Source organism: Ananas comosus, linkage group 1 (assembly GCF_001540865.1).
Source record: "Ananas comosus cultivar F153 linkage group 1, ASM154086v1, whole genome shotgun sequence".
NCBI classification, from domain to species: Eukaryota; Viridiplantae; Streptophyta; class Magnoliopsida; order Poales; family Bromeliaceae; genus Ananas; species Ananas comosus.
Genome location: NC_033621.1, coordinates 10,358,374 through 10,381,839, shown reverse-complemented (window position 1 = coordinate 10,381,839; position 23,466 = coordinate 10,358,374). Strand labels below are relative to the sequence as shown.

The window sequence follows — 23,466 nt, the reverse complement described above, 5'->3', positions numbered from 1 at the left end:
AAAAACACCTAATCTAGAGCGTTACATAGTTTGTACATAAAAATTTATAGATCTTAAAACTATTGCTAAAGTGTCAAATAGTTTAAAAAATAAGCTGTGTTAGAAAAGCAATATATTTGTTTAATAAACCATATACCATGGTTTTCATTTGGGTTTTAATTACATACCATATTAGAATGTTATTTCTTTCCTTCAAAGCTTGATTTAATATTTGAATAATTATCTTATATTATTAGAAGTTCTTTTTTTTTTTTTTGCAGTTATGTAATCATGTTATTTAAGGGGCTTAATCCCTATTGAATAAAAAGAAGCCTTAAATCTCAATTACAATAACCAATAATAAAATCAGAAAAATAATGAAATAAAAATCAAAAGATAAGTAATAAGAATAATGTAAGAAATTAAATGTGTGCGTACCCGAATGATTAAATTTGTATTTGTGCGTTATGGAGAAATTAAAGAGCCGCAGAGAGATCCAAATGGCTTTCAACTTGCTGAACAAAGCAATTAGAAAGTAATGTATTAATTAGCAAGTATGAGAAATAAAGTCCTACTCTTTACTTGCTATGTTGGGAAGGAGTATATTTTAAGGCTAAATTACAGAAAACCCCCCTGTAATAACCCGCTTTTTCACTTTCCCCCCCTGACATTTAAAAACCTACACTTTGCCCCCTTGTAAAATGAAAAATGTTCACAGGGGGGTTACGGTGTGTAAAATGACCATTTTGCCCCTCGCCATTGTTGTCTTCTTCCTGAGCTTCCTCAGCCGCCCCTTCGATCCGCCGGTTTTCCACCTCAATCGGCCACGATTCCTCTCAAATTTCTTCTCCACCAGCTCCCCTTCTCCTCCTACACCGTCGCCGCCCATCGATTTCGGCGATGGGTGTTGATGGAGAGGTAGACAGGGACAACGAGAGCGAAGACGAGGCTGCGGAGGAGGACGAAGGGGACGTGGGCGAGGGCGAAGCAGTGGAGGACGGCGAGGCGGCGAGGCGGCAAGGCGGCGAAGCGGCGAAGCGGCGAGCCGGAGGGAGCGAAGCATCCGAGAAGAGGCAGAGGGGTATTTTCGGTATAAAAAAATATTTTTTAACAGAACCCCTAACGGAACCCTAACGGAAGGGGTGAAGTGCACATTTTTCATTTTACAAGGGGGCAAAGTGTAGGTTTTTAAATGTCAGGGGGGGAAAGTGAAAAAGCGGGTTATTACAGGGAGGTTTTCTGTAATTTAGCCATATTTTAAAGCAAGGAAATTTAAGATGCAGCGACTGATAGATTTACTTATTGCAAACCAAATTTATTTTTCTAGTTTTAATGGTTTATACAAATAATATTATTGTCTTAAAAAGGATTGTCACATATGTAAATAATTTGGCGTGCTGTTGACTGAAAGTAAAAACTTTGCTTACACAAATATCATTCTTTACTTGCCAATTTGGAAAAAAGAACCCATTTTAAAGCAAACTAAAGATGTAGAGTTGGAGATTATTTGATTTTGAAACCTTTTTAATTGTAAAAATATAATAGTCGTAAAAAAAATTGCTGCATGTATGATGCCCCGCTTTCTCTATACTAGAACTATTCTAATTTTAGCATGCTTAACCATTTTAATCTCTCGAATCTAACCATCGCTCAAAATGCTACATAGTATTAAGAAGCTTAACCCTATTACATCTCATATATCGGACTATTTTAAATCCTAGGTGTGCCGTAACATATGAGTAATTTCGATTGCCACATGGTGGAAGCAAAAGCTTCGGCTCGCCACTTTGGCAAGAAACCCATTTTAATAAAAATTAAAGACATAGGGTTTTATTTTTATAATCTCGTGTCGATCAATTTCCATCTAAACTAGCCGTTAATCTGTAAGTTGCACATGAATAATATAATTGTCTTAATTAATTAGATTGCCGCTTGGTAAACACAAATGGTTCAGCCAAAAAAGTATGATTCTTTACTTGTCGCTTTAGAAAGAAACATATTTTAAACAAATTAAAAATTTAGCGTTTGAGATTCCTTGCTTCAATATTCTTGGGCCGATTAATTTCAAAATAAACATTTTCTTCACCCGGGTATGACAAATATATTGATTGCATGACCAAGGGTTTTTCATGCTTTTTCGACAGTAATTTAAAACTTCTTTTTATAAAACCTTATAATTGTTGTTAGTATGATATTCCAATAGTCCCATATCAAAAATATAAATAGACACCATGGACCGTAGTAATAATAACTGTTTTTAAGTATTTTGGACCGGTAGTTTAGATCCAACGAGTTATTATTGCTAATGATTTGAATAGTTAGATTTAATATCAGAGTTAGCTCACTAGTTAGAATCTCGCATCGCCTATTAACATTGGGCTATATGTATGATTGGGCTGACAAGAACGTTATGGCCTAAAGTTTGAGGTGGATCTCACATTGCGTGGAATCTGTGACACCCTAATAGTCCCACATCCACATCGGATGGAAATGAGATCCTAATAATAATAACCGAGTTTAAGTATTTTGGCCTAATGATTTAGCCCAAACGAGTTATTATTGTTAGTAGATCAGATGTTGTTACAGTTAGATTGTCACGTATCAATAATTTGACTTAGAAAGCTTTGGCTACAAATTAAAAGGATGTTTTTCTTACTTGCCGCTTTGTAGGGCTTGGGATTCTTTGCTTTAATATCATTGGATTGCTTAGCTTAAACTTTTTTAAATTATTCTAAACAATATAATTGTCTTAAATAAGAATCCCATGTGTCAACAACTTAGCTAGCCACGTGGCAAAATTACAAGGTTCAGTTACAAAAGTATAATTTTTTGCTTCTCACTTTGGAAATGAACCCATTTGAAACCAAATTAAAGATTAGTGAAGTAGAGTTGGGGATTCTTTGCTTCGATATTTTTAGGTCAATTAATTTCAAAATAAAATAGCCGTTAACACATGTGTTGCACACGAACAATTTTAAGATTTTACTTTCTAAAAAATAATAAATTAATTTTAGAAAAAAATGATATATTTTATGAAATTTAATTAAAAAAATTAACACCTAATTACTTGAAGGGATAATTTTTTTTTTTAGAATAGAATTGGATAAGATAATATAGTAGATATAGCTATTGGTAAATGTACTGAATGCATACTTGAATTTCTTTTCTATTTATAACTCTTCCCACAATAGTCTAAATTTATTTTAATTATAAAAACATAATTGCCATAAGTAAGACTTCCACGTGTTAATAATTTGGCTTGTCACTTATAGGACATGTTTGGTTTACTGAAATTGGATTTTATGTTGAAGTAAACTCTGGGTTGAAATGGAGTTCGGTGAAAACTATTTTTTTACTGTTTGTTTCGTAGTTAACGAAGTGGAGTTTTATTAGTTCTGTTATTTGTTTGGTAGGGAGTGTATGATGTAAAATTATAATTTATATATAAATAATAAATATTTTAATAAATAAAATTAGTATAATTATATTTTTATATAATTAAAATTTAATTTAAAACAACTAAATTATTTTTATATATATAAATTATAGTAATACAACAATAAAATTATAAAATAAAAAATATTAATACTTAATTAATCAATTTTTATTATATTTTAATTGTACAAACTAAATAAAAAAATATTAAAACTTAACTAATCAATTTTTATCATATTTTGAATATACCAACTAAAAAAAAAAAATAGTAATATAATTAAATATACTTAAATATAACTTTCTTTAACTATTATATTATTTTATTATTTTTTTCTTTACTTTTCTTCACCGTAATTGACTTTGATGGGCCGAAGTTAATTAATTACGCCGTTTGAAGTTAACTCGAATTTCGATCGTAACTTTTTAACTTTTACGGCAAACAAAACAACGGAAGTAGTTGTTTATGGCGAAAACGACTTCCCCCCTTGCCATTTCCAACCCACTTCCATCCAAACAAACATATCCTTAGCGAAAACAGAAGTTTCAGCTATAAAAGTATGATTCTTTACTTAGCACTTTAGAATAGAACAAATTTTAAATCTAATCAAAATTATAGAATTGGAGATTCTTTGCTTCTGTATTCTTGGATTAATTAATTTCAAAATAAACTAGTCATTGACCTAGTTGTTAACCCACTCGTTCCACATGAATGTTTTTAAAATCTTTTTTTTTAAAATTATATAAACTACTAATTTTGAAAAATAAATTTATAAAAATTTATAAAAAACTCTAAAAGGTAATTATTTACATAGATAATTTTTTTTTAAAAAATTAAGATTGGCTATGTTTATACATTAGATGTAGTTATAGATAAATACACTGATTGCTTAATAATCTAAAATTCTTTTAGTTATAAATAATATAATTGTCGTAAATAAGATTGTCATGCGTTAACTAAATTTTTGGCTTGCCACATGGTAAAGATGTAATAACTGAGATATTTCATTTATTGATTAAACCCTTTTGTTTGACGATGTTCTTGTGTGTAATATAATTATAAGTGTACTCGTCAAATTTCAGGAGAAAACGAGTTAAAACGGAGAAGTTACGCGACCCGAAAGTTCGACTTAAGTGAATAGTAACTCCGGTTTTCCGGAGAGGCCGAGAAGTAGAGTGGACTTTCGACGCGTATCGGACTCCGATTATAGCCTTCCAATAGCTCGTTTTCAACCGCTCGACTATCCTGGACCCAATGGCACTGACGGAATCAGGTTCTGATGCACGGTTGTCGAGAAAAAGGGGTTTAATGGAAAATACATAAATGGTTATTTGGGTGGAATCAAAGAGGGCTGGTTTTGACGCTGATCGGAGACCAGATCGGATAAAGTAAAATGCTAGATTCGACGCCCCAGTCGTACTGAACGCGATGGCGCAATCCGTTCGGAAATCCGACGGACGGATCTTCGGGAATCGTGAAAAGTCCGCTAAGAGGTCAAGTTGGCAAAACCGATTAATCGCGAAAAGGTCCAATATTTTATGCGCGATCTTGCGCGAATTCGAATGTCGAGGGACCTATGCGGATTTTCCACATGTTGGCAGGGGGCTTGGTAAAAAGGGTATTGGACTAGGAGGGGTTTTCGACAATTAGTCATGTGATATAAGTGGGGTTTTAGGGTTCGGCTAAGGAAACCCTAACCCTAATTTTCCCCAGCTGCCCTAACCACCCCACCTTCTCCTTGCCCAACTCGTGCTCACGCCCCGGCCGCCGGCAGGCTGCTCCGGCCGCCGGAAAAGTCACCCCGGCCACCTCTCAGCTCTCCCCTAGCCGACCTGCCACCCTTTTTCGATTGTTGTGCTCGGGAAAGCTTCAAAGCCGAGCTCCACCCTCCCCTGGCCGAGGCTCTCCTCCGGCGTCCTCCCCCGCCGGCCCCGGCCACCCTCGAGCGCCGCCGGAGCCACCCCGGCTCCCTGCAGCCAGCTCGGGTCAGCCCAGACCGAGCCGGCTCGAGTGCTGCGTCCTCGCCTCACTTCGGCCGCGCCGCCCTCCAGTCGGCCTCGGCGACCTCCGGCAACCCGGCGCGCGCGTCCCCCGCCGTCCCCGCGCGCCGCCGGCCGCCGCTGGAACTTCCTGGGGCCGCCCAGGCACGTGCGGGCCGAGGTCGGGCCCGCCCAGCTTCTAGGCGCTGCCGCAGCCCACCGTAGGGTGCACGGCCTCCCCCTCGACCTCCGGCGCCGAACCGTCGCCGCCCCGATCCCCTCCGGCCGCCGCCGCGCCGCCGGGAAGATCAAACCCGAGAGGAGGTGTGCTGGGTGGATCTCAGCCGCCGCGCCACCGGTTGCTGCCCGCCGCCGGCCAGCACCCTCCCCGGACCTCCTGGACCGAGTGCTCCCTCCTCCGGCCGGACCGCCCGCCTCCCGGCCGCCGGCGACCAACCCTAGCTCTCCTCGGGTCTGGTAAGGACATTTTATGTTCCAGCACTGTTTTCCGAGGTTCCGGTCTCTTTTCCGGTGATCCGAGAAGCCTTCTAAGTTTCGGGAAGTGAGCACGATGATCTACAACTCGTGCTGAACATCGTGCTCACCTCCAACAGCGGCAAAGATGCCCTGGTTTGTGAGTTAGTCGCGATCTTCGCGCTGTGCGCGCAGTTTTTCAGTACTTCGCGTCGCTCGTGCGCGCACCGCAGTGGCCGGCAGTGCTCCGAAAGGTGAGCACGGCCTCCGACATGCTGAAACCTGTCAGCAAGTACGACGGTCGGATTAATCGACCTCCGGTTTGCGTGCACGGTCCAGAAAAGCCTAGAAATCACATGAAATGATGCAATTTCATGTATCGGTATCGGCTTTTAGGCTTTCTGCTTCGTTGTAGATGCTGTGGACAGCGTGTAAATGCTGAGGGTAACCTCTGGACTGATCGTCCAAGGCCCCAAGCCTTTGCGGAAATCGAAAAGTGATTTCCGAGGCGTTTTTCGGCGAAATCTGCCGATAGAACGCGGTTTCGGTTCGGATTTCATCCGACGGTGCCTCGTGGCTGATTGTGGCGTCGCTGAGCCTGGTTGGCTGGTCACCCGCGTCGTTTTGAGGGTTCGGAAACGACGGGGGAGCGACGAGAAAGTTCCGGTGCAGTTTTCGGGACTTCCGGCTTATTTGGTAATCGGTTTTGGGAAATCGGTCGTGGTTTTGGTTAGCAGGGGTTGTGAGTTAGCTTTTCATGTCAGTGGGTTAGACCTTAACCCGTGGACCTTTCGTAGGTTCGGTTGCACCGTCTTCACAGTCGAGAGACCTTCGTCGGATACATACAGGTGGGTACTTCGACCCGACGTCGGTACAGTGGTGCACGCTCGGTGACGTTCCTTCCACCCTTCCTATTTACATTGCTTATCATATACTTTGCTTATCATATTATCCTCGTATTACTCTACTCGGTTGTTTGCATGCTCGGTATCTTGTGTAGGAGTAGAGTAGATTTCTTCAGCATATGATATCTGTGATCTGGTTGGTTGATTCTCCTTTGTTGTATCTATGACCTGGTTGGTCGAGTTTCATACTCCATATTTGTGACCTGGTTGGTCGATTTGGTTACATGATGACCCATGCGGTCGATGGGCCCTGGGGGGCAGGATTGTCGGCTGGTTGCCGACGGTTGATCATTGAGCATATTGCATTGATCGCCCGATACTCGTCGCATTTCACGAACACTGGCGGTCTGATCCACCGCAAGGAGTGTTCTTTTCCGGAAAAGTGGTTGAATGGTGACAACCCGTGAGCCCTAGAAGGGTTATATGCACTGGAGAGTAGTAGTGGCATTGGCTTGAGGTCTGCGGTGCTGACCAAGAGAGCAGTGGTTCAGATTGGGTACTTTTGGATTGATTGTCCCGTTGATGCATACATACAGTAGCTGTAGTTGTTCATTTATATTCATTTCAGCACTTGTTTATCTTAGCTACTGTACTATCATTATCCGTATATTTGTTTATCTCCGTGACTAGTGAGTACCCCTCGCCTCCTTCGGCTTGCGGTACCCACTGGGAGGGGAGACATGTTTACATGTTCTCACCCCCCGCCCCCATTACAGGTGACGTAGCAGGTCCGAGTGGGACAGCTGGTGAGGAGCGTGTCTAGCGTGCGATAGAGCTCCTTCCCGAGTCGGTTATCCCTTTTACCCTTCATGCTCGAATAAATACTTAGACATATTATGGTTCAGTTTCTATTTTATTATCTGATTATCTGGTTTTCAATTGGTTTTGAAATGCACTAAAGGATTTGAGTTTTTCTTGAAATAAAACAGTTTTCTACCCCTCGTGGTAGCTGGTTTGAAAAGAATGGTTCCCGTGTGGGGATTAGTTTTTAAATTGATTTTTCTGTGGTTCTATGGATTTAGTATTTCAAAATCAGTTTCCAGGTAGGAAACATTTTAACTGATAGATGTGGAATGTTATTCATAATTCAAGTATCATATCTGTGTGTGTGAATGGAATGGATGAATGTTATCTATCTTGTTGTTCATCTGGTTGTGGTTGTGATTGTATGTGTATCTATACTCTGTTGTACTTGTGCGACGCCGTGCAAATACAGGGGAGACTCTGTCCGTGTGAACAGTGGAGCTCCTGTATTTGTGGCGGATCTGGCACACTCTGGGGTCAGATTTTTAAAAAAAAATTTTTCAGACGCTTTTCCGCTACCTTTTAAACTAAAAGGGACCCCGGGGGCGTGACAAAAGATTGCGGAGACCCTCTCAGCTATATGCTAAAAAGTAATTGAAGTCATTAAATTTAGTGAAATTACTAATAAATTTGATAAAATCCTCTAATTTTCAGTCTAAAATAACGTAATTTGAAAAAATTCATTAGTTAAGCGGATTTAAATGGCTAGAAAAACTAAAAGTTAACGGCTTAAGCCATATAATCTTTCTAAATTTAAGAAGTATATTTGATATTGATAATTTTTGGAGGGTTTCTATGTACTTAGATAAATGTAGAGGGACACTCGTGAAACTAACCTTTAAATTAAATGTTAAGCTTTCTACCGCTAGAACTGGTTGGTCATTTTATATTTGGCAGGTAGCTTGCTATTTTTTTTCTCTTCGAAATCCAATAGATATTATATATTATTTGTGTTCAGGCATATAATCACAACAAATTCTCTTAATTACATACCATATTAGAATGTTATTTCCTTCNAAAAAAAAAAACGTAATCTAAAACCTACACAGTTTATACATAAAAATTTATAGATTTGAAAACTATTGCTAAAGTATCAAATAGTTTAAAAATAAGTTGTGTTAGAAAAACAATATATTTGTATCATAAATACCATGGTTTTCATTTGGGTTTTAAGAGTTTGAGTTTGAATGAACAAGTAAATGGCAATTACAATTAGACAACTAAAATAAAACAACAAAATATTGACTCCCTTCGAAATCCAATAGATATTATATATTATTTGTGTTCAGGCATATAATCACAACAAATTCTCTTAATTACATACCATATTAGAATGTTATTTCCTTCCTTGGAAGCTTGATTTAATATTTGAATAATTACCTTATATTATTAGAAGTTTCCTTTTTTTTTAGTCATGTAATCATGTTATTTAAGGGGCTTAATCCCTATTGAATAAACAAAAGCCTTAAATCTCAATTACAATAACCAATAACAGAACCAGATAAATAACGAAACAAAAATCAAAAGATAAGTAATAAGAATAATGCGAGAAATTAAATATTTACGTACCCGAATGATTTAATATTATTCGTGTGTTAGGGAGAAAGAGCAGCAGAGAGATCCAAACAGCTTTCAACTTGCTGAACAAAGCAATTAGAAAAAAATGAATTAATAAGCAAGTAGGAAAAATAAAGTCTAACTCTTCACTTGCTACGATGGAAAGGAATATATATTGTTTCATAAACCATATACCATAGTTTTCATCTTAATTTTAAGAGTTGTGAGTTTGGATGACCAAGAAAATGGCGATTACAATTAGGCCATAAAAGAATGCGAAGGAAAACTAAAATAAACCAATAGAACATTGACTCCCTTCGAAATCCAATAGATATTGTATATAATGTGTGTTCAAACATGTAATCGTAACAAATCTCCTAATTACATACCATATTAAATTGTTATTTCCTTCCTTCTAAGCTTGATTTAATGAATAGTTACTACTTTATATTATTAGGAGTTAATTATTTTCTTATGGTCGTGTAATTGTATTATTCAAGTAGCTTAATCCTTATTGAAAAGAAAAGAAGCCTTAAACCTTAGTTACAATGACCAATAACAGAATCAGAAAAATAACGAAACAACAAACAATAAGTAGTAAGAATATGTAAGAAATTAAATAAGTGCGTACCCGAATGACTAAATGCCTATTTGTGCGTCAAGGAGGAAGAGCCCAGACAGAATCCGAATGACTAAATGCCTGTTTGTGCGTTAAGGAGAAAAAACACCAGACATATCCAAATGGCTTGTTGTCCATTTACGTGAGTATCGAACATCGTATCTTTCTACCGCTGTCCAGAGCATTCCTTCATGCGCTCATTCACTCAGCCCGGTGACCACAAATCCATAGTATAGGTCTTCCTTGCAATATGAGAGTATGCTAAAGGCTTTCAACTTGCTAAAGGAACAACTATAATAGAATGTATTTATAGGCAGGTACGAGGAAAAAAGAAAAAGAAAAAAAAAAAAATCTGATTCCTTGTTATGTTGGAAAGGAACAAACTCTAAAGCAAGTAAACAAAAGATGGATCTAGAGATAGATTTAGTAATTACCTACCAAATTTATTTCCTGTTTTTAACTCTCTAGACAAATTATATTTTTGGGTATGAAAGTATCATTCCATACGTGCAATTTTGAAAAAAAAAAAAATCATTTTAAAGCAAACTAATGGTGTTGAGTTGGCGATTCTTTGATTTATATAGTATTTGACTAATTAATTTCAAAATAAATTGGTTGCTGACCCATGCGTTTCATGCTGATATTTTTTAAAATTTTATTTTTTAAAAAATAGTAAATTAATTTTGAGAAACATAATTTGTTTTATAAAAATTTAAAATAAAATTAAAACTTAGTTATTTTCTGTAACGTCCTAATAATCCCACATCGGGTGAGAAACTTATTCGGATTAGAATATATGAGACATACATTTTAGTAATAATAATTGGGCTTAGGTATTTTGGCCGGTGGTTTGGATCCGACAAGTTATTATTGCTAGCGGGTCGGGTTGTTGCAATTGGTCTTAGAGTCGAATACCAGTCGAAAGTATGAGAGATAAGTGTGTTATGCAGGACAATTTCTGATTGAAAGCTCCTTATTTTATAAATAAACATACAATTTGGTTGAAAGCATTTTGGGCTGGCTGATAGTGGGTTTAAAGCTCTTTATTTTAAACTCGTTGTATAAAGCTCTTTGTTTCCATAGATAGACATACTAATTACATATAATTTATTTTTATACAATTTATTTTTATAATTGTGAAACTTTTTTTTTTTTTTTTCGAGTTCTGCTGTGTGTTCGGCAGAAAGTTAATAACATAAAAGCTAAAGTTTTCATACTTAATATTTCGGCCCAAAGTAGTCTGAAGTCAATTACGAGATTTTGAAAGTTTACGCTTCGACTGAAAATGGAGTTATATATGATAAACCAAACAATAAAAGTGAACATTTATGCTAAAAATGAATTCACTCCACTCCACTTTTGGTGAAACGGACAGACCCCAGGGGTTAATAATTTGGCTTGTCGCTCAGTGAAATAAGAAATTTAAGCTACGAAACTTTGATCCTTTGCTTGCCACTTTAAGAGGGAACCAATTCGAAAGCAAATTAAAGGTGTACGGCTCAAAATTCCTTGCTTCTTTATCCTTAAGTTGATTAATTAGTACATGTATATACCTCTACTAAGGAATCTATCTATACGAACACATTATGCGCAAGGTGCACTTTTCCTATTTTAAGTCCTTTACATTACAATTACAGAAACTACAATGCTAGGCATGTAGACTTTTACCTCAAAATTGTACACATAATTAGATGAGATTCTCGTCCAGGATTGTAACACTCCAATAGTTCCACAATAGTCTCACATTGAATGGGATACTGATTCTGATCGGTTTATATGAGGCCTAAACGCTAGTAATTATAGCCGGGCTTAAGCATTTTGGGCCGGTGATTTAGGCCCAACGAGTTATTATTGCTAGCAGGTCGGGTAGTTGCAAGGATAGCTTCACCTAACTGATATTCTAGCTTGCCAAACAATTTGTTTTTATAACGGTGTGACACTTTAATATTCCTACATTGCACGAAAACTTTAATATTCCTACATCGCATGAAAACGAAATTGTGATTGGAAACAAAATTGTGATTGGATATATAAGAGATTATGGAGCCTAATAATAATAACTGTGCTAAAATATTTTGGGCTGCTGGTTTGGGCCCAATGAATTATTATTGCTAGCGAATCGGATCGATACATATAATATCAGAGTCTGTTCACCAGTCGAAAGAGTGAGGTAGTTCTCACATCGCTTGGTGATTTTGGGTGTGTGTATGTAATTGGGTTGACGAGGACATCATGACCTAAACGGGAGAGTCTGTGACTTGCGATTAGGTATATAAAAGTTCATGGACCCTAATAATAATAACTACGTTTAAATATTTTGGACCGATGGTTTGGGCTTAATTCTACTGTTTGTTTCGCAGAACGTTAATGACGTAAAAGCTAAAGTTTTTTGTGATTGCTATTTTATTATTTTTCTCTCTTTTTTTTTCCTAATTACCTTCGGTCCAAAATAGGCCGAAGTCAATTACGGCATTTGGAAAAGTTTGAGTTTCGATTAGGGCATATTTGTTTCACCGAAACTGAACTTTGAATCGAAATGAAGTTCGGTGAAAACTATTTCTTCCTCACTATTTATTTTGTGGTTATGAAAGTGAAGTTTCTTTAGTTCTGCTGTTTGTTTGGTAAGAAGTGTATGATGTAAAATTATAATTTATGTATAAATAATAAATAATTTAATAAATAAAAATAATATAATTATATTTTTATATAATTAAAATTTAATTTAAAACAAATAAATTATTTTTTATACGTAAATTATAGTAATACACCAATAAAATTATAAAGTAAAAATATATTAATACTTAATTAATCAATTTTTATCATATTTTAATTATACAAACTAAATAAATAAAATATTAAAACTTACCTAATCAATTTTTATCATATTTTAAATATACCAAATGAATAAAAGAGTAATTAGTACCATAATTAAATATATTTAAGTATAACTAACTTTATCTAGTATATTATTTTATTATTTTTTTACTTCACCTCCATTCATTGTAGTTGACTTCGGCTTAAGTAAATTACACTATTTCAGATTAACTTGAATTTCGACTTTAATTTTTTTATGGCGAACCAAACAACGAAAGTGATCGTTTATGAGGAAAACGACTTCCCTCTCTTCACTTCCACCTCACTTCCATTCAAATAAACATACCCTTGAATGTGGAGTTATGGTAAACAAAACTATAGAAGTAGGCATTTATGACGAAAATTACTTTACATATCTCTACTTTCGAAGAAATAAACAAATACAAATTTCAATAATTTGGCTTGTCCCTCGGTAAAAACAAAAATTTAAGCTACAAAATATGATCCTGTACTTGCCACTTCGAGAAGGAACTAATTAAAGCAAATTAAAGATGTACGGCGTGAGATTCTTTGCTTATGTATGTATTCTTGGATTGATTAATTAGTACATATTTATTTATATCAATACATGATTTGGGAACCTATAGGAGCTCTCCCCGCACTCGAGGGCCGTTGGAACCACCCTACTTTTTTTTTTTTCTTTTTTTTTGCTTTTTTCATGTGAAACCCACTCATCCTTAAATGGTGTTGAAAACTCAACGCACACACACACCACTCTCTCTCTCTCTCTCTCTCTCTCTCTCTCTCTCTCTCTCTCTCTCTCTATATATATATATATATATGAATCATTTCAAATATTTCCCTAGCTAGAGGCATTGTACAATTTAGAGTTAATTTTCAGAATCAGAATCCTTTTAAGATTAATGAGTGCTGAATATCTATATATATACATATGCTGCTTTAATTATTTTTCTTACAATTAAGAGATAATTAGACAATTTGGTCTTGTTAATTCCCCTCCTTCTTAATTACTCTTTTTTTTGACTAATAGGTNTTACATTCAAAAAATAAAATTTTAAATTTAAATTTAAAGTTTGAAGTTAAATTGAAATTTAAATTTTAAACCGAGTCTCTTCTTATTTTGATTGATTGTGGGCCGTATATAGAAATTAAAATTTTAAATTCAAATTTAAAGTTTAAATTTAAATTGAAATTAAAATTTTAAATTTGAATTTTAAATTGAATATAATTTTTGATTTCAAACTTAAATTTTTTATTTTGATTTTGATATTTCAATTTACATTTAAAATTTATAAATATATGATTTGGGAATCAAAAGAAGAGCTCTCCTTATTTGGGGGATTTTGTGGGTCCCATATTTTTTTTTTTTTTAATTGAGGATCAATTGCACCATTTGTCCCAACCTTTGCACCATTTCTACTTTAGTCCCTAATTTTTTAATTTTTTTTTTTCAATCAACTTCTCACTTCTTCTTGATTTTATAGCGATTATGTCTCAACTGTTAAATTCCTGTAGTTTCGCACTTTCTCGCTTTAGTGCCCTATGGTTTAAAGTGTATCAATTTATCCACTTATTTTGGGGGTTGTGGGACCCACATGTAATTTTTTACGAATTAATCGCATATAGATAGATGACGCTATAGATAGATATGTTGCTTTGCTTGCCCAATTTTCTTTTAAATACTTTTAACTCTTTCCATTGTAGCTTAAACAATTTTAATTATAAAAAAATATAATTGTCTTAAATCATATTGGCACATATCAACAATTCCGATTACCGCTTGGTGGAAGCAGAGGTTTTGGCAACAAAAGCATAATTCTTTACTCGCTACATTCGAAAGGAATCCATTGCGAACAAAATTTAAGATATACGGTTGGAGACTCTTTGATTGTACATGAATAATATATTTGTCTTAATTCAGATTGCTATGCGTCAATAATTTTGATTGCCACATGGCGAAAGCTGATGGTTCGGCTACAAAAGTATGATTCTACACTTCACTTTGGAAGGAACATATTTTTAAACAATCAAAGTTGTATCATTAGGAATTCTTTGCTTCAATATTCTTGGGTCGATTAATTTCAAAATATAATTGTTTTAACTTTTTAATTACAAAAAATATAATTGTCTTAAATCAGATTGCCACGTGTCATTCGATTGCCACTTAGTGGAAGCAGAAGCTACTTCCACAACAAAAGCATAATTTTTCACTCGCCACTTTAGCAAGGAATCTATTTTAAAGCAAATTAAAGAGATATAGGGTTGGACATTCTTTATTTCAATGATCTTACGTCGATCAATTTCGAACTAAACTAGTTGTTAAACCATATGTTATAAATGAATAACATTATTGTCTTAATTCAGATTGCCATGTGTCAATAATTTGAATTGCAGCTTGGCAAAAGTAGATGATTCTGTTATAAAAGTATAATTCTTAAATTGTTACTTTGGAAAGGAACATATTTTAAAATAATTAAAGGTGTGACGTTGGAATCTCCTTGCTTCAGTATTTTCGAGTCGGTTAATTTTAAAATAAGCATCTCATTAGCCCTTGTATTGCACATTAGTGTTTTTTATTAAAAAATAATAATTTAGTCAAATATTTTATGAAAATTTATGAAGAATTAGGGCCTAATTAGTTATGAAGAGTTAAAAAAAGTAGGTCTTTTAAATATGATAACATAAGATTACGTAGTTGATGTAGTCACAAATATATTGATTACGTAACAAATTTATTTCTTATTTTTAACTTTCTATAATAGTGTGAAATTGTTTTAATTTTATAATAATATTAATGACAAAGATAAGATTGTCCAAGCGTCAATAACATAGAAAGATGAGATAATTTCACACCACCTAGTGATCTTGAGCCACGTATCTGATCTAAATATTTTGGTTTGATGATTTTGACTAATGAGTATTAGTGTTAGTGGGTTCGATCGTTAAAAGCCCAATTGGTTGAATTCATGATATCAATTGTAACAATATCTTAGCTAACAAAATTAACAAAAGGCAAAGAAAATTAATGTGTACTCACGATATCAATCGTATTCATGATATCAATATCAATATTAAATTAATGTGTACGGCACAGGAAACTCAGAGGCGACCGAGATAACATGACTCGAGCACAACAAAATCTTTCTAGAAGTCTCAAATCAACATACCATCAATCGATCAAACGGCCAAAAAGACTTGAGATGACACAATTAATGGAAGAATTGTTTTCTTGAATATCCAAGGTCAACTAGTGGACATCTAGAAGCCTCAAATTGACACGACTAAGCGAAAATTAGTATCTTTTAATTGCTAAATAAAATTAGTTGACCTTAATTTGGCTCACAGTTTCTTCTCCTTCATTTCATTTCTTGGTGCATGTCAAGGAGAAAAAGGCCCTCTCACTTTACGCTTTTGATACAAAAGCATAAGTTTATATACAAGAAATTAAAATGCATTTGCATGCATTTGTATGTATCTTGCGCAATGAGATTAATTAACAAGGATTAATGCAGCAGTAATCACCGTAATAAAATATGATTTGAAGAACAAATAAGTAATATGAAAAGGATATACGTATATTTGTCGAATCCGAAATAGACAAATTCAATCAAGACATTCGAAAAAAAAAGAAAACAAAAGACAATATGATCAAAATGTGGAAAATTGGAGAGAAGAAAATTGTAGAGAAAATCATTGTACAAGTTAGTATGAATAACCGAACTTCGGTAAAGATCTATCCGTAGTTTCTCTAAAAGACGAAGAAAAACGAGACCTGACGCTTTCGTCGTCACTCCATTCCAAGCTATCCCACCATTTTCTCTCCCCGAAGATTTATTTAATCCAAGTAGATATGGGATAGATATGGATAATTTGGATATAATTGTATGGTACCCATATTTGAATGTAATCTTACTATAAATTAATTTACATTTCTAAATTTGAGATGGCTTTAGGCTTTTTCTCGAAACTTTTCAGTTTTTATGTAATATTCTTTGTTGCAAAGCTTACTCAATGTAGTTAAGCAGGAAAGTAGAGTAACTATACCATGCAAGATATCATGCAAAGATCCTTTTGCTGCAAACTGGTAGACCAATATCCTATTACTTGCTTCCAAGCAGTAACCCAGCAGCTGAACAAAATTCTCGTTCTTTAGTCTCGAAACCATTGATAGCTGCATCAACAACCATGAATATGGAAGGGATCAAAGTTACCATCAATTGCCAGATTCAGTAGTTCTAATAGTACTTCTGTATCGTTCACAGTAGGTTAAATAAAAAATAAAATGTAAAGAGACTCCCCAGGAATAGGCGATTTTAAAAAGGATCTCGCAATTTGTTGCCGCCCAACAACTTTTGTTCATTTTGGTTTTAGTTATTGCATTAGTTGAATAAAGATAACAACTATCGAAGTAATTAACTATATATAGTATCCCCATTTCAGCAAAAGAATTAACTGGATCAAAACCAAAAGTTAAGCTGGTTGAGGGAGTCTACAAACATTTTTGTTATGCCATTAGGTCAGTATTAAAGAATCACCTGAGCAGAGAAATCAGAGTCGGATTCATTCGAGACGCTTGGGTCGAGCTTTTTCACTGCAACAGCTTCTCCTGAAGTTAAAGTTGCATAGAAGACTCGGCCATAAGAGCCTTCTCCTATCAATGCATTGTCACCAAAATTACCAGTTAGCCGACTCAGCTTGGCCAGTGACAGGGCTGGAGCATCAATAGGCAAGACCTTTTGAGGTGCGGCACTTTTGGGTGGATTTGGGGCTCTTTGCTCTCGATTTGGACCTAAATTACACAGAAAGAAAACAAAAAAAATCAGAACAATGTAAAACATTGCGTTTAAATTTGTTTTACATTTAAATTGACTACTATAACACATTCCCATATAGTGTAGTGTATGGGTACTAATGACTTAATTGCGTACATAGGACTACTTATCTCGTACTGAAGATTGAAGAGATTACACAAAATACAGAAGAGATTACATAATAATAAAAAAAGAAAGAATGGTTACAGTCAGAAATTCGGCATAAGTTGTGAATTAGCCCAATTCAAGCATAATAGATATAAAATGTAAATTTTATTGCCTAAGGAAGAAGCATTCTAATGTACCATTTATGTTAGGGATCATTCTAGTGCTTCTCAGCCAACAGGTCAGCCTTTAAGGTAAGGGAAGAAGCATGGCATTAATATCTTTTATATGTTAACAATCAGATTTGAATCAGATATATACATAGAGAGATACATGAATAAGAATTGGAACTAAACCTTAAAAATTCAAGTGTTACTGGCCTTAAACTATTTCTAATATGAGATCACAGCATTAAACTGTTTAATACCCAATTTCGACACATCTGAGCAGAAAAGAACTCGAACTTTTGGGCTACGATGGTAGGGAAGTTGGGAGCACATTTTTGAATAGTTTGCGGTCATGCATCATCGTTCCCATTGTTTAACTCTTTATTTATGGTCTTTAAATCTTAAGATCTAGCTGTCCATTTTTGGCTTTTGAAACAAGTTATCCATGGAGCCTTGAACAATCACGAACATCTCGTATATTTAGTAACCAAACTATAATAAGAGAACAAATTTATAAAAACCACCTTTTTTTTTTTGATCAATCCTCTGTACTATGCTAATAATGTCTTTTTGGCACTAAACTATAATGTTTTCGAGCTCTTTACAAAGTCAACTTACTCTGTTAAAAAAAGAAACAAAACCAAAGTGTCAAAATGACCTAACTATCATTATTTATGCATCAACATGTAATTACAAGAATATTTAATGTTTTCAAGATCTTGATGTCGCGGTTGACTTTTCAAACAAAATAGGCGATTCTTTCTCTGGTTTTCCCATCTAAAACTGCACAAGATTGTGAGAAAGACAAATGCGCTACCGCTTACTACAGAGAAAAGGTGATCAAATTATGAAACATGTTAGATTGATAACAGAAGAAATATCGGACTATTTTCCACTAAATCGATCATTTGCGTAACATGGTTTTAGAGCCAATCCTACGCTCGCCCAGTTCCAATAGGTCTTGGGATTAATTTCGCAACTCCATTGTGTGCGCACATGACATGATTCACCTGATCACCACTGTGCACATGAACGGGCCTAAACTGGTTCCTATCAGATCGATCTTTTATGTAACAATCTGATAAAAACAACTAGAAGAAAACTAACCTGGAGCCGCCGGTCGGGCCGGCGGCGCCGCATAGTGGTTCACAGGCGGCCCATGCGACTCCTTCTCTACACCACCGCAGCAACACATATTGCCAACCTTCTCAACCCTGAATACCCCTCTAAATGAGCTTCCTTAACAACAATCCTGCAGCAGAACAAGAAGAACAAGAAGAAAAATTCAATTTTTAACCAATTAGTATCATCTTACAAACAACTAAACGAAACCCAATTCTCCGAATCCATAATCATACATGAAATTTAATCGTAAAGGTCAAAAATGAAGGGGAAAGTGAAGGAATTTGCCATACAAACAAAGAATCAAACAGTTGGTGTGCACCTTGAAGAGGCCAACAAATTAGATGAGGGGAAAAAGATGTGGCCTTGATTACGGAATGAGAAAGAGGAGGAAAAGGGGGAAGCAATAAGATGGTAACAACAACAAAAACAACAACAATAACAAAAACTACTACTACAACAACAACAACAACAACTAGAGAGGGTGAAGAGGGGATTCAATGTGGGGGAGGAGTTTTGTGAGGAGAGAGATAAATGTTTTGGGGGTAAAATTGTATGAAGACCCCTCAACTATATCTATTCTGAAATGCGCTCTTCAACTATTATTTTTTGGGTTGAGATCCCTCACCTTGTATCTTTTGATTTAAGTTTTTATACTTAGTTATGATTAAAATTGTTAACTTTAGTGAAATCATCAATAAATTTGATGAAATTTATAATTTTTTGATAAAGGATACTTAATTCCAAAAAAATAAAGCAAGCGAAGTTTAGGGATCTGTTGCAAAAATCGATATAGTAGAGGGGGATCTGCATAATATTTCACCTTAATTTTTTGAATTAAATTTAGGAAGCGGGGGTTTCAACGGCTCAACCGACCAACCACGTTATGTGGGGCCCACTGATTCCCCCCGATCGAACGTGCCTCCACGTCCCACGTTATTTGATCGGTTAAAAATGCATGGCGAAGTCCCTGTATTATCTGTATATTATAACTTACTCTTTTTCTTTTATTTTTTGTTGGGAAAAGCTTCAACTTCAATTAACCATAATAAAGGACATTACATGTGAAATTTTATATATTAAAGTGGTTAAGTGAAAAGTATAAGGATAAAATTGCAAATATTAAGGATGGAACATGGACCATCCAGCATATAATATAAGTTATCTATGGGTAAATTTTAAATACCAACCCTGTGGTTTTACACTTTCTCACTTTAGTATCTTATGGTTTAAAGTGTATCAATTAGTACTCTATAGTTTCATTTTTCTCTTTTCGTCGGGATTTTCGTTAAATCACATACAAAAAATTTCAGACATCCCACTTATATTTATTTTAGAATTCTTTAGTTTTAACTTTGTCACTGATTTAACGAAAAAAATTAGTGGAGTGGATAACAAAAAGAGAAAAATAAAATTACATGGTACGAAAATGATACACTTTAAACCAAATTTTTTCTTGCTCTCTTGCTTCTCCTCTCTCTTTCTCCTTTCTCTTTTTCATTATTCCCATATAAAAAATTAAGCAATTTTAAATATGAAAAAATAACTGATTTTATAAAAAGGTTACTTCTTGGATATTAAAATGCAAAATTGGTGTTTAACGATGTTAACATCTAAAATTACAAACCTTGTGAGGGGTTGCGAAAATACAACCCGACCGTGACTAATTTAAGTCAGACCCGAAAACTTATTCGATCTTAGACCAACAAAAATTTGTCCGAAATCAACGTCGAGACAAGATTATTTTATCCGAATTATAAAATTAAGTTGATCGGGCAAAAAAAAATTTGGATCAAAACCGGTTGCGCCGATCTGAATTAACAATAATTAGTTTAAATAGTAAATAATTATAATGTACAATTTTCTTTTTTTTTAACTTAAAATTGTTTATTAAAGGATATATAACTTCCTATGTTTTCGATATTCTTCATTTATATACAAAGAATCTGATTCAATAATTTAATTTAACTATATTTTTTAGAAATTTTGGTCAAAAACTCGGACGCAGAACCTTATTCTAAACGGGTCTGTAATTTTTGACACAATATGTGTAAAGAGATTTGGGTCTACGTTGATCGCGGAGTAAGTATTTATAACTTTAATTCAAAATTCAAAGTCAAATTCATAAAATCTCAACTTAAAAATTTAATATGTTTTATAATCAAATGAGAAATAGAAATTTAAAGTTAGCCAAAATCATTCCCATCCGTAGATTCTCAGTAAGAGTAAAAGAGCTAGCATTGAATAAATTTTGAGAATTAACAGTTTAATAATAAGAAAAAAAAAAATCTTTTATATTAATGTATAAATATAAAAAGATGTAGGTCCTGTGACAAACCACGTTAATATTTGTGTCGCTTATTGTGTTTGGGTTCTTTTGTGGTGTGCTTCTTTATTCGTGAAATAGATGATAAAATTAAGCTTCCAATTAAAACATGAGCTACTCCACCATTCAGAAGGCAAGTTCTAACAAGCATTAGTTAGTTAGGGTTAATTGCATCTAGCTTTCTGTAAATATATTGAATAACAGATATATATATCTATAAAGTTTAACTTTTTATCTATATATATTCTTACAAAAGTCCTAAATGTTTTCTAATATATCCTTATTGTTAGGATCCGCTAGAAAATGTAGTAAACCATAAATAAAATACTTAACTCTAAGTTAGTGAATGAGTTAAATTGACTTGTTTACCTCTCTTATGTTATTGCATAAACTATTTCTTTGGAAAGATATTTCTGTATAATTCTAACAGTTGGGGCATTCGGAGGGATATATTTTTAAGGACAAAAATGATATTTTACTTATCTGCTGTTAAAAAATAAGTAGCGTTCTAACGGTAACAAGCTAGAGGGGCAACTATGGATTTATCATTGAACTTTTGCAGTGATAAAAATGAAAAGTTGAATTTTGTAGGAATATATTTGCTATTCGATATGTTTATAAAAAATTATATGCAATTAACCCTATTAGTTATTATATTATTAATTCATGGAATAAAGGATATCCTGTGAAATAAACTTAGAAGTAGTAGTTTTCTGAGCCGATCATGTGTTGCACGGTATAATAGCATTCTCTAATAAATGACTGAAAAGTCTAACTTTGAGGAGAAGTCAAACTAATATTAGTAGCAATTCATCATTTGGTGTAAAGTATAGAACAAGTTGCAATACTAAGAAAGTTTTAACACTAACGATTCAGTTTACTAGTACTAATAATTTATTGTGTTTAAGTCACCGGCTAAAATTATATATTTAAGCCCAATTATTAATACTAAATTCTTTTTAATCCTTATATACTCTATCACAATTTCTTTTACATGCAATGTGGGACTATTAGGGTGTCACTTAATTAACCACTTGTTTCTTTTTTCCTTGGATCTTCTAAGCATGTAAATGGATGTTCTTTAGACACTGCAATATCAAACTAGTGCAAAACGCATGTAAATGGATGTACGTGGCCTCTACATTCTCAAACTAGTGAAAATATCAAATTATCCCAAAAGTTTAAATTATTAGAGAATGATGTTTTGTCAGTTTAGATTCAACATTTTAAGCCATTGTTTCGATGCCAATTGTTAGTGAGTTTTGGCCAACACCAAAACCTATATAATTTTAAGAATATGATATATCTACTGAAATCTATTTAACTTGGAAGGTTAAGAATGCAACTAGTTGCGTACTATTGATTGTTATTCAACAATTACTAAGAAGATCAAATGCAGAGCATTTTTGGAACTCATGACCTTCTGCTTTGTCTCAAAAATCATAACTACATAGCTGATGAGTTAACATTTTATATTCAACAAATTGAAAAAGAATAATTTACCAAAATTTTAAGATACACTACTTAGCCAATTGAAATAATCTTCCATACCAATAAACATGCATTACCATTGTGAGTGGTCATGTGAGTAATCCTCTAACTACTTGCTGGCAACAAGGTCAACCACTTCAGAAAAGCAATAAACAAAATGTTCACATGATATCATCATCATCATATATCCATGATAATTAATCAACTCATGAACAAGTTGTAGGTTAACATTTCCCTTAATCTCCAATTCTATGTCATAAAGGACTTAGCATTATCCCTAATTCTACAGGTGTATGTTTGAAGACTAAAGAGATAGTTAAAAGTTTATCTAGCTATCAAGTTCAATTTATCATTCTCAGCAGTGTACTGTTATGTTGGAATTTTTTTCCTTTTTAATGCAAATAACTAGTTTTTTTTTAAAAAAAATTGTTTGAATAAGCCAATAGATCCCACCTTAATAGAATCTTCCTAGATCTAGTAAATTATTAATTTTTATTTTTCCCACAAAATGTCAGGACTAATTTACCCCTTCAACCAATTGCACTAGACATTGATTGTGGAAATGACTAGTTATTAGTTATGCAGTTCGTGACTTTAGAATTTTCTAAAGAGAGCTCTAACTTTTAGGACAATTTCAAGAAAGTTTCTAATTTATTTTCTTTTCATGTTAGTCTTGAATATAAGTTTTTCTTTCAAAAAAGTCCCTGCTGAGCATCTTTTTACATAATTTAGAAATATTTTGCTAGTGATCATTTATTGACTTTCAAGTTTGGTCATTTCCCTATTTTTTCTCATTATAGTGTTTCATTATTTTTCATTATTGTTTTCTATCTTTTCTCCGGTTATTGACGTCACCGCC

At 34.3% G+C, this 23,466-nt stretch overlaps 2 protein-coding genes across 9 annotated transcripts in view; both read right to left on the bottom strand.

Moving 5' to 3' along the window:
- LOC109721796 overlaps nucleotides 1-10,011 on the bottom strand; it is a 15,776-nt gene extending 5,765 nt beyond the window's left edge. For 2 of the 4 annotated variants that reach the window (XM_020249591.1, XM_020249596.1), the window contains exons 1-3: nucleotides 9,763-10,011; nucleotides 9,144-9,214; nucleotides 418-494 (exon numbers count right to left, since the gene is read on the bottom strand). The gene's annotated coding sequence lies outside the window, so the exon portion shown is untranslated. The remainder of the gene's footprint in view (nucleotides 1-417; nucleotides 495-9,143; nucleotides 9,215-9,762) is intronic. The other 2 variants (XM_020249603.1, XM_020249610.1) reach the window with 1 other exon arrangement.
- On the bottom strand, nucleotides 16,173-19,685 carry LOC109721835 (probable protein kinase At2g41970). Of its 5 annotated transcripts, XM_020249664.1 has the most exons (5): nucleotides 19,084-19,410; nucleotides 18,776-18,920; nucleotides 17,264-17,374; nucleotides 17,121-17,176; nucleotides 16,173-16,756 (listed from the first exon to the last, which is right to left on the bottom strand). In XM_020249664.1, the coding sequence occupies exons 2-5, from the start codon at nucleotides 18,861-18,863 to the stop codon at nucleotides 16,535-16,537; spliced, it is 477 nt and encodes a 158-aa protein (XP_020105253.1). In that variant the 5' UTR covers nucleotides 18,864-18,920; nucleotides 19,084-19,410; the 3' UTR covers nucleotides 16,173-16,534. The 5 variants fall into 5 exon arrangements, with proteins under 5 accessions (XP_020105253.1, XP_020105249.1, XP_020105247.1 ...); XM_020249660.1 differs by lacking the exon at nucleotides 19,084-19,410 and adding an exon at nucleotides 19,614-19,685 and having other exon boundaries at nucleotides 17,121-17,374; XM_020249658.1 differs by lacking the exon at nucleotides 19,084-19,410 and adding an exon at nucleotides 19,419-19,542 and having other exon boundaries at nucleotides 17,121-17,374.

What these genes read in the sequence shown, in the direction of transcription:
- LOC109721835 (XM_020249660.1), bottom strand. Translation starts at nt 18,863, where the DNA reads ATGTGTTGCTGCGGTGGTGTAGAGAAGGAGTCGCATGGGCCGCCTGTG. An exon ending in GGCCCGACCGGCGGCTCCAG is followed by an intron (nt 17,375 to 18,775) that starts GTTAGTTTTCTT and finishes TGTGTAATTTAG; the next exon opens with GTCCAAATCGAGAGCAAAGA. An exon ending in ACTCTGATTTCTCTGCTCAG is followed by an intron (nt 16,757 to 17,120) that starts GTGATTCTTTAA and finishes TTGTTGATGCAG; the next exon opens with CTATCAATGGTTTCGAGACT.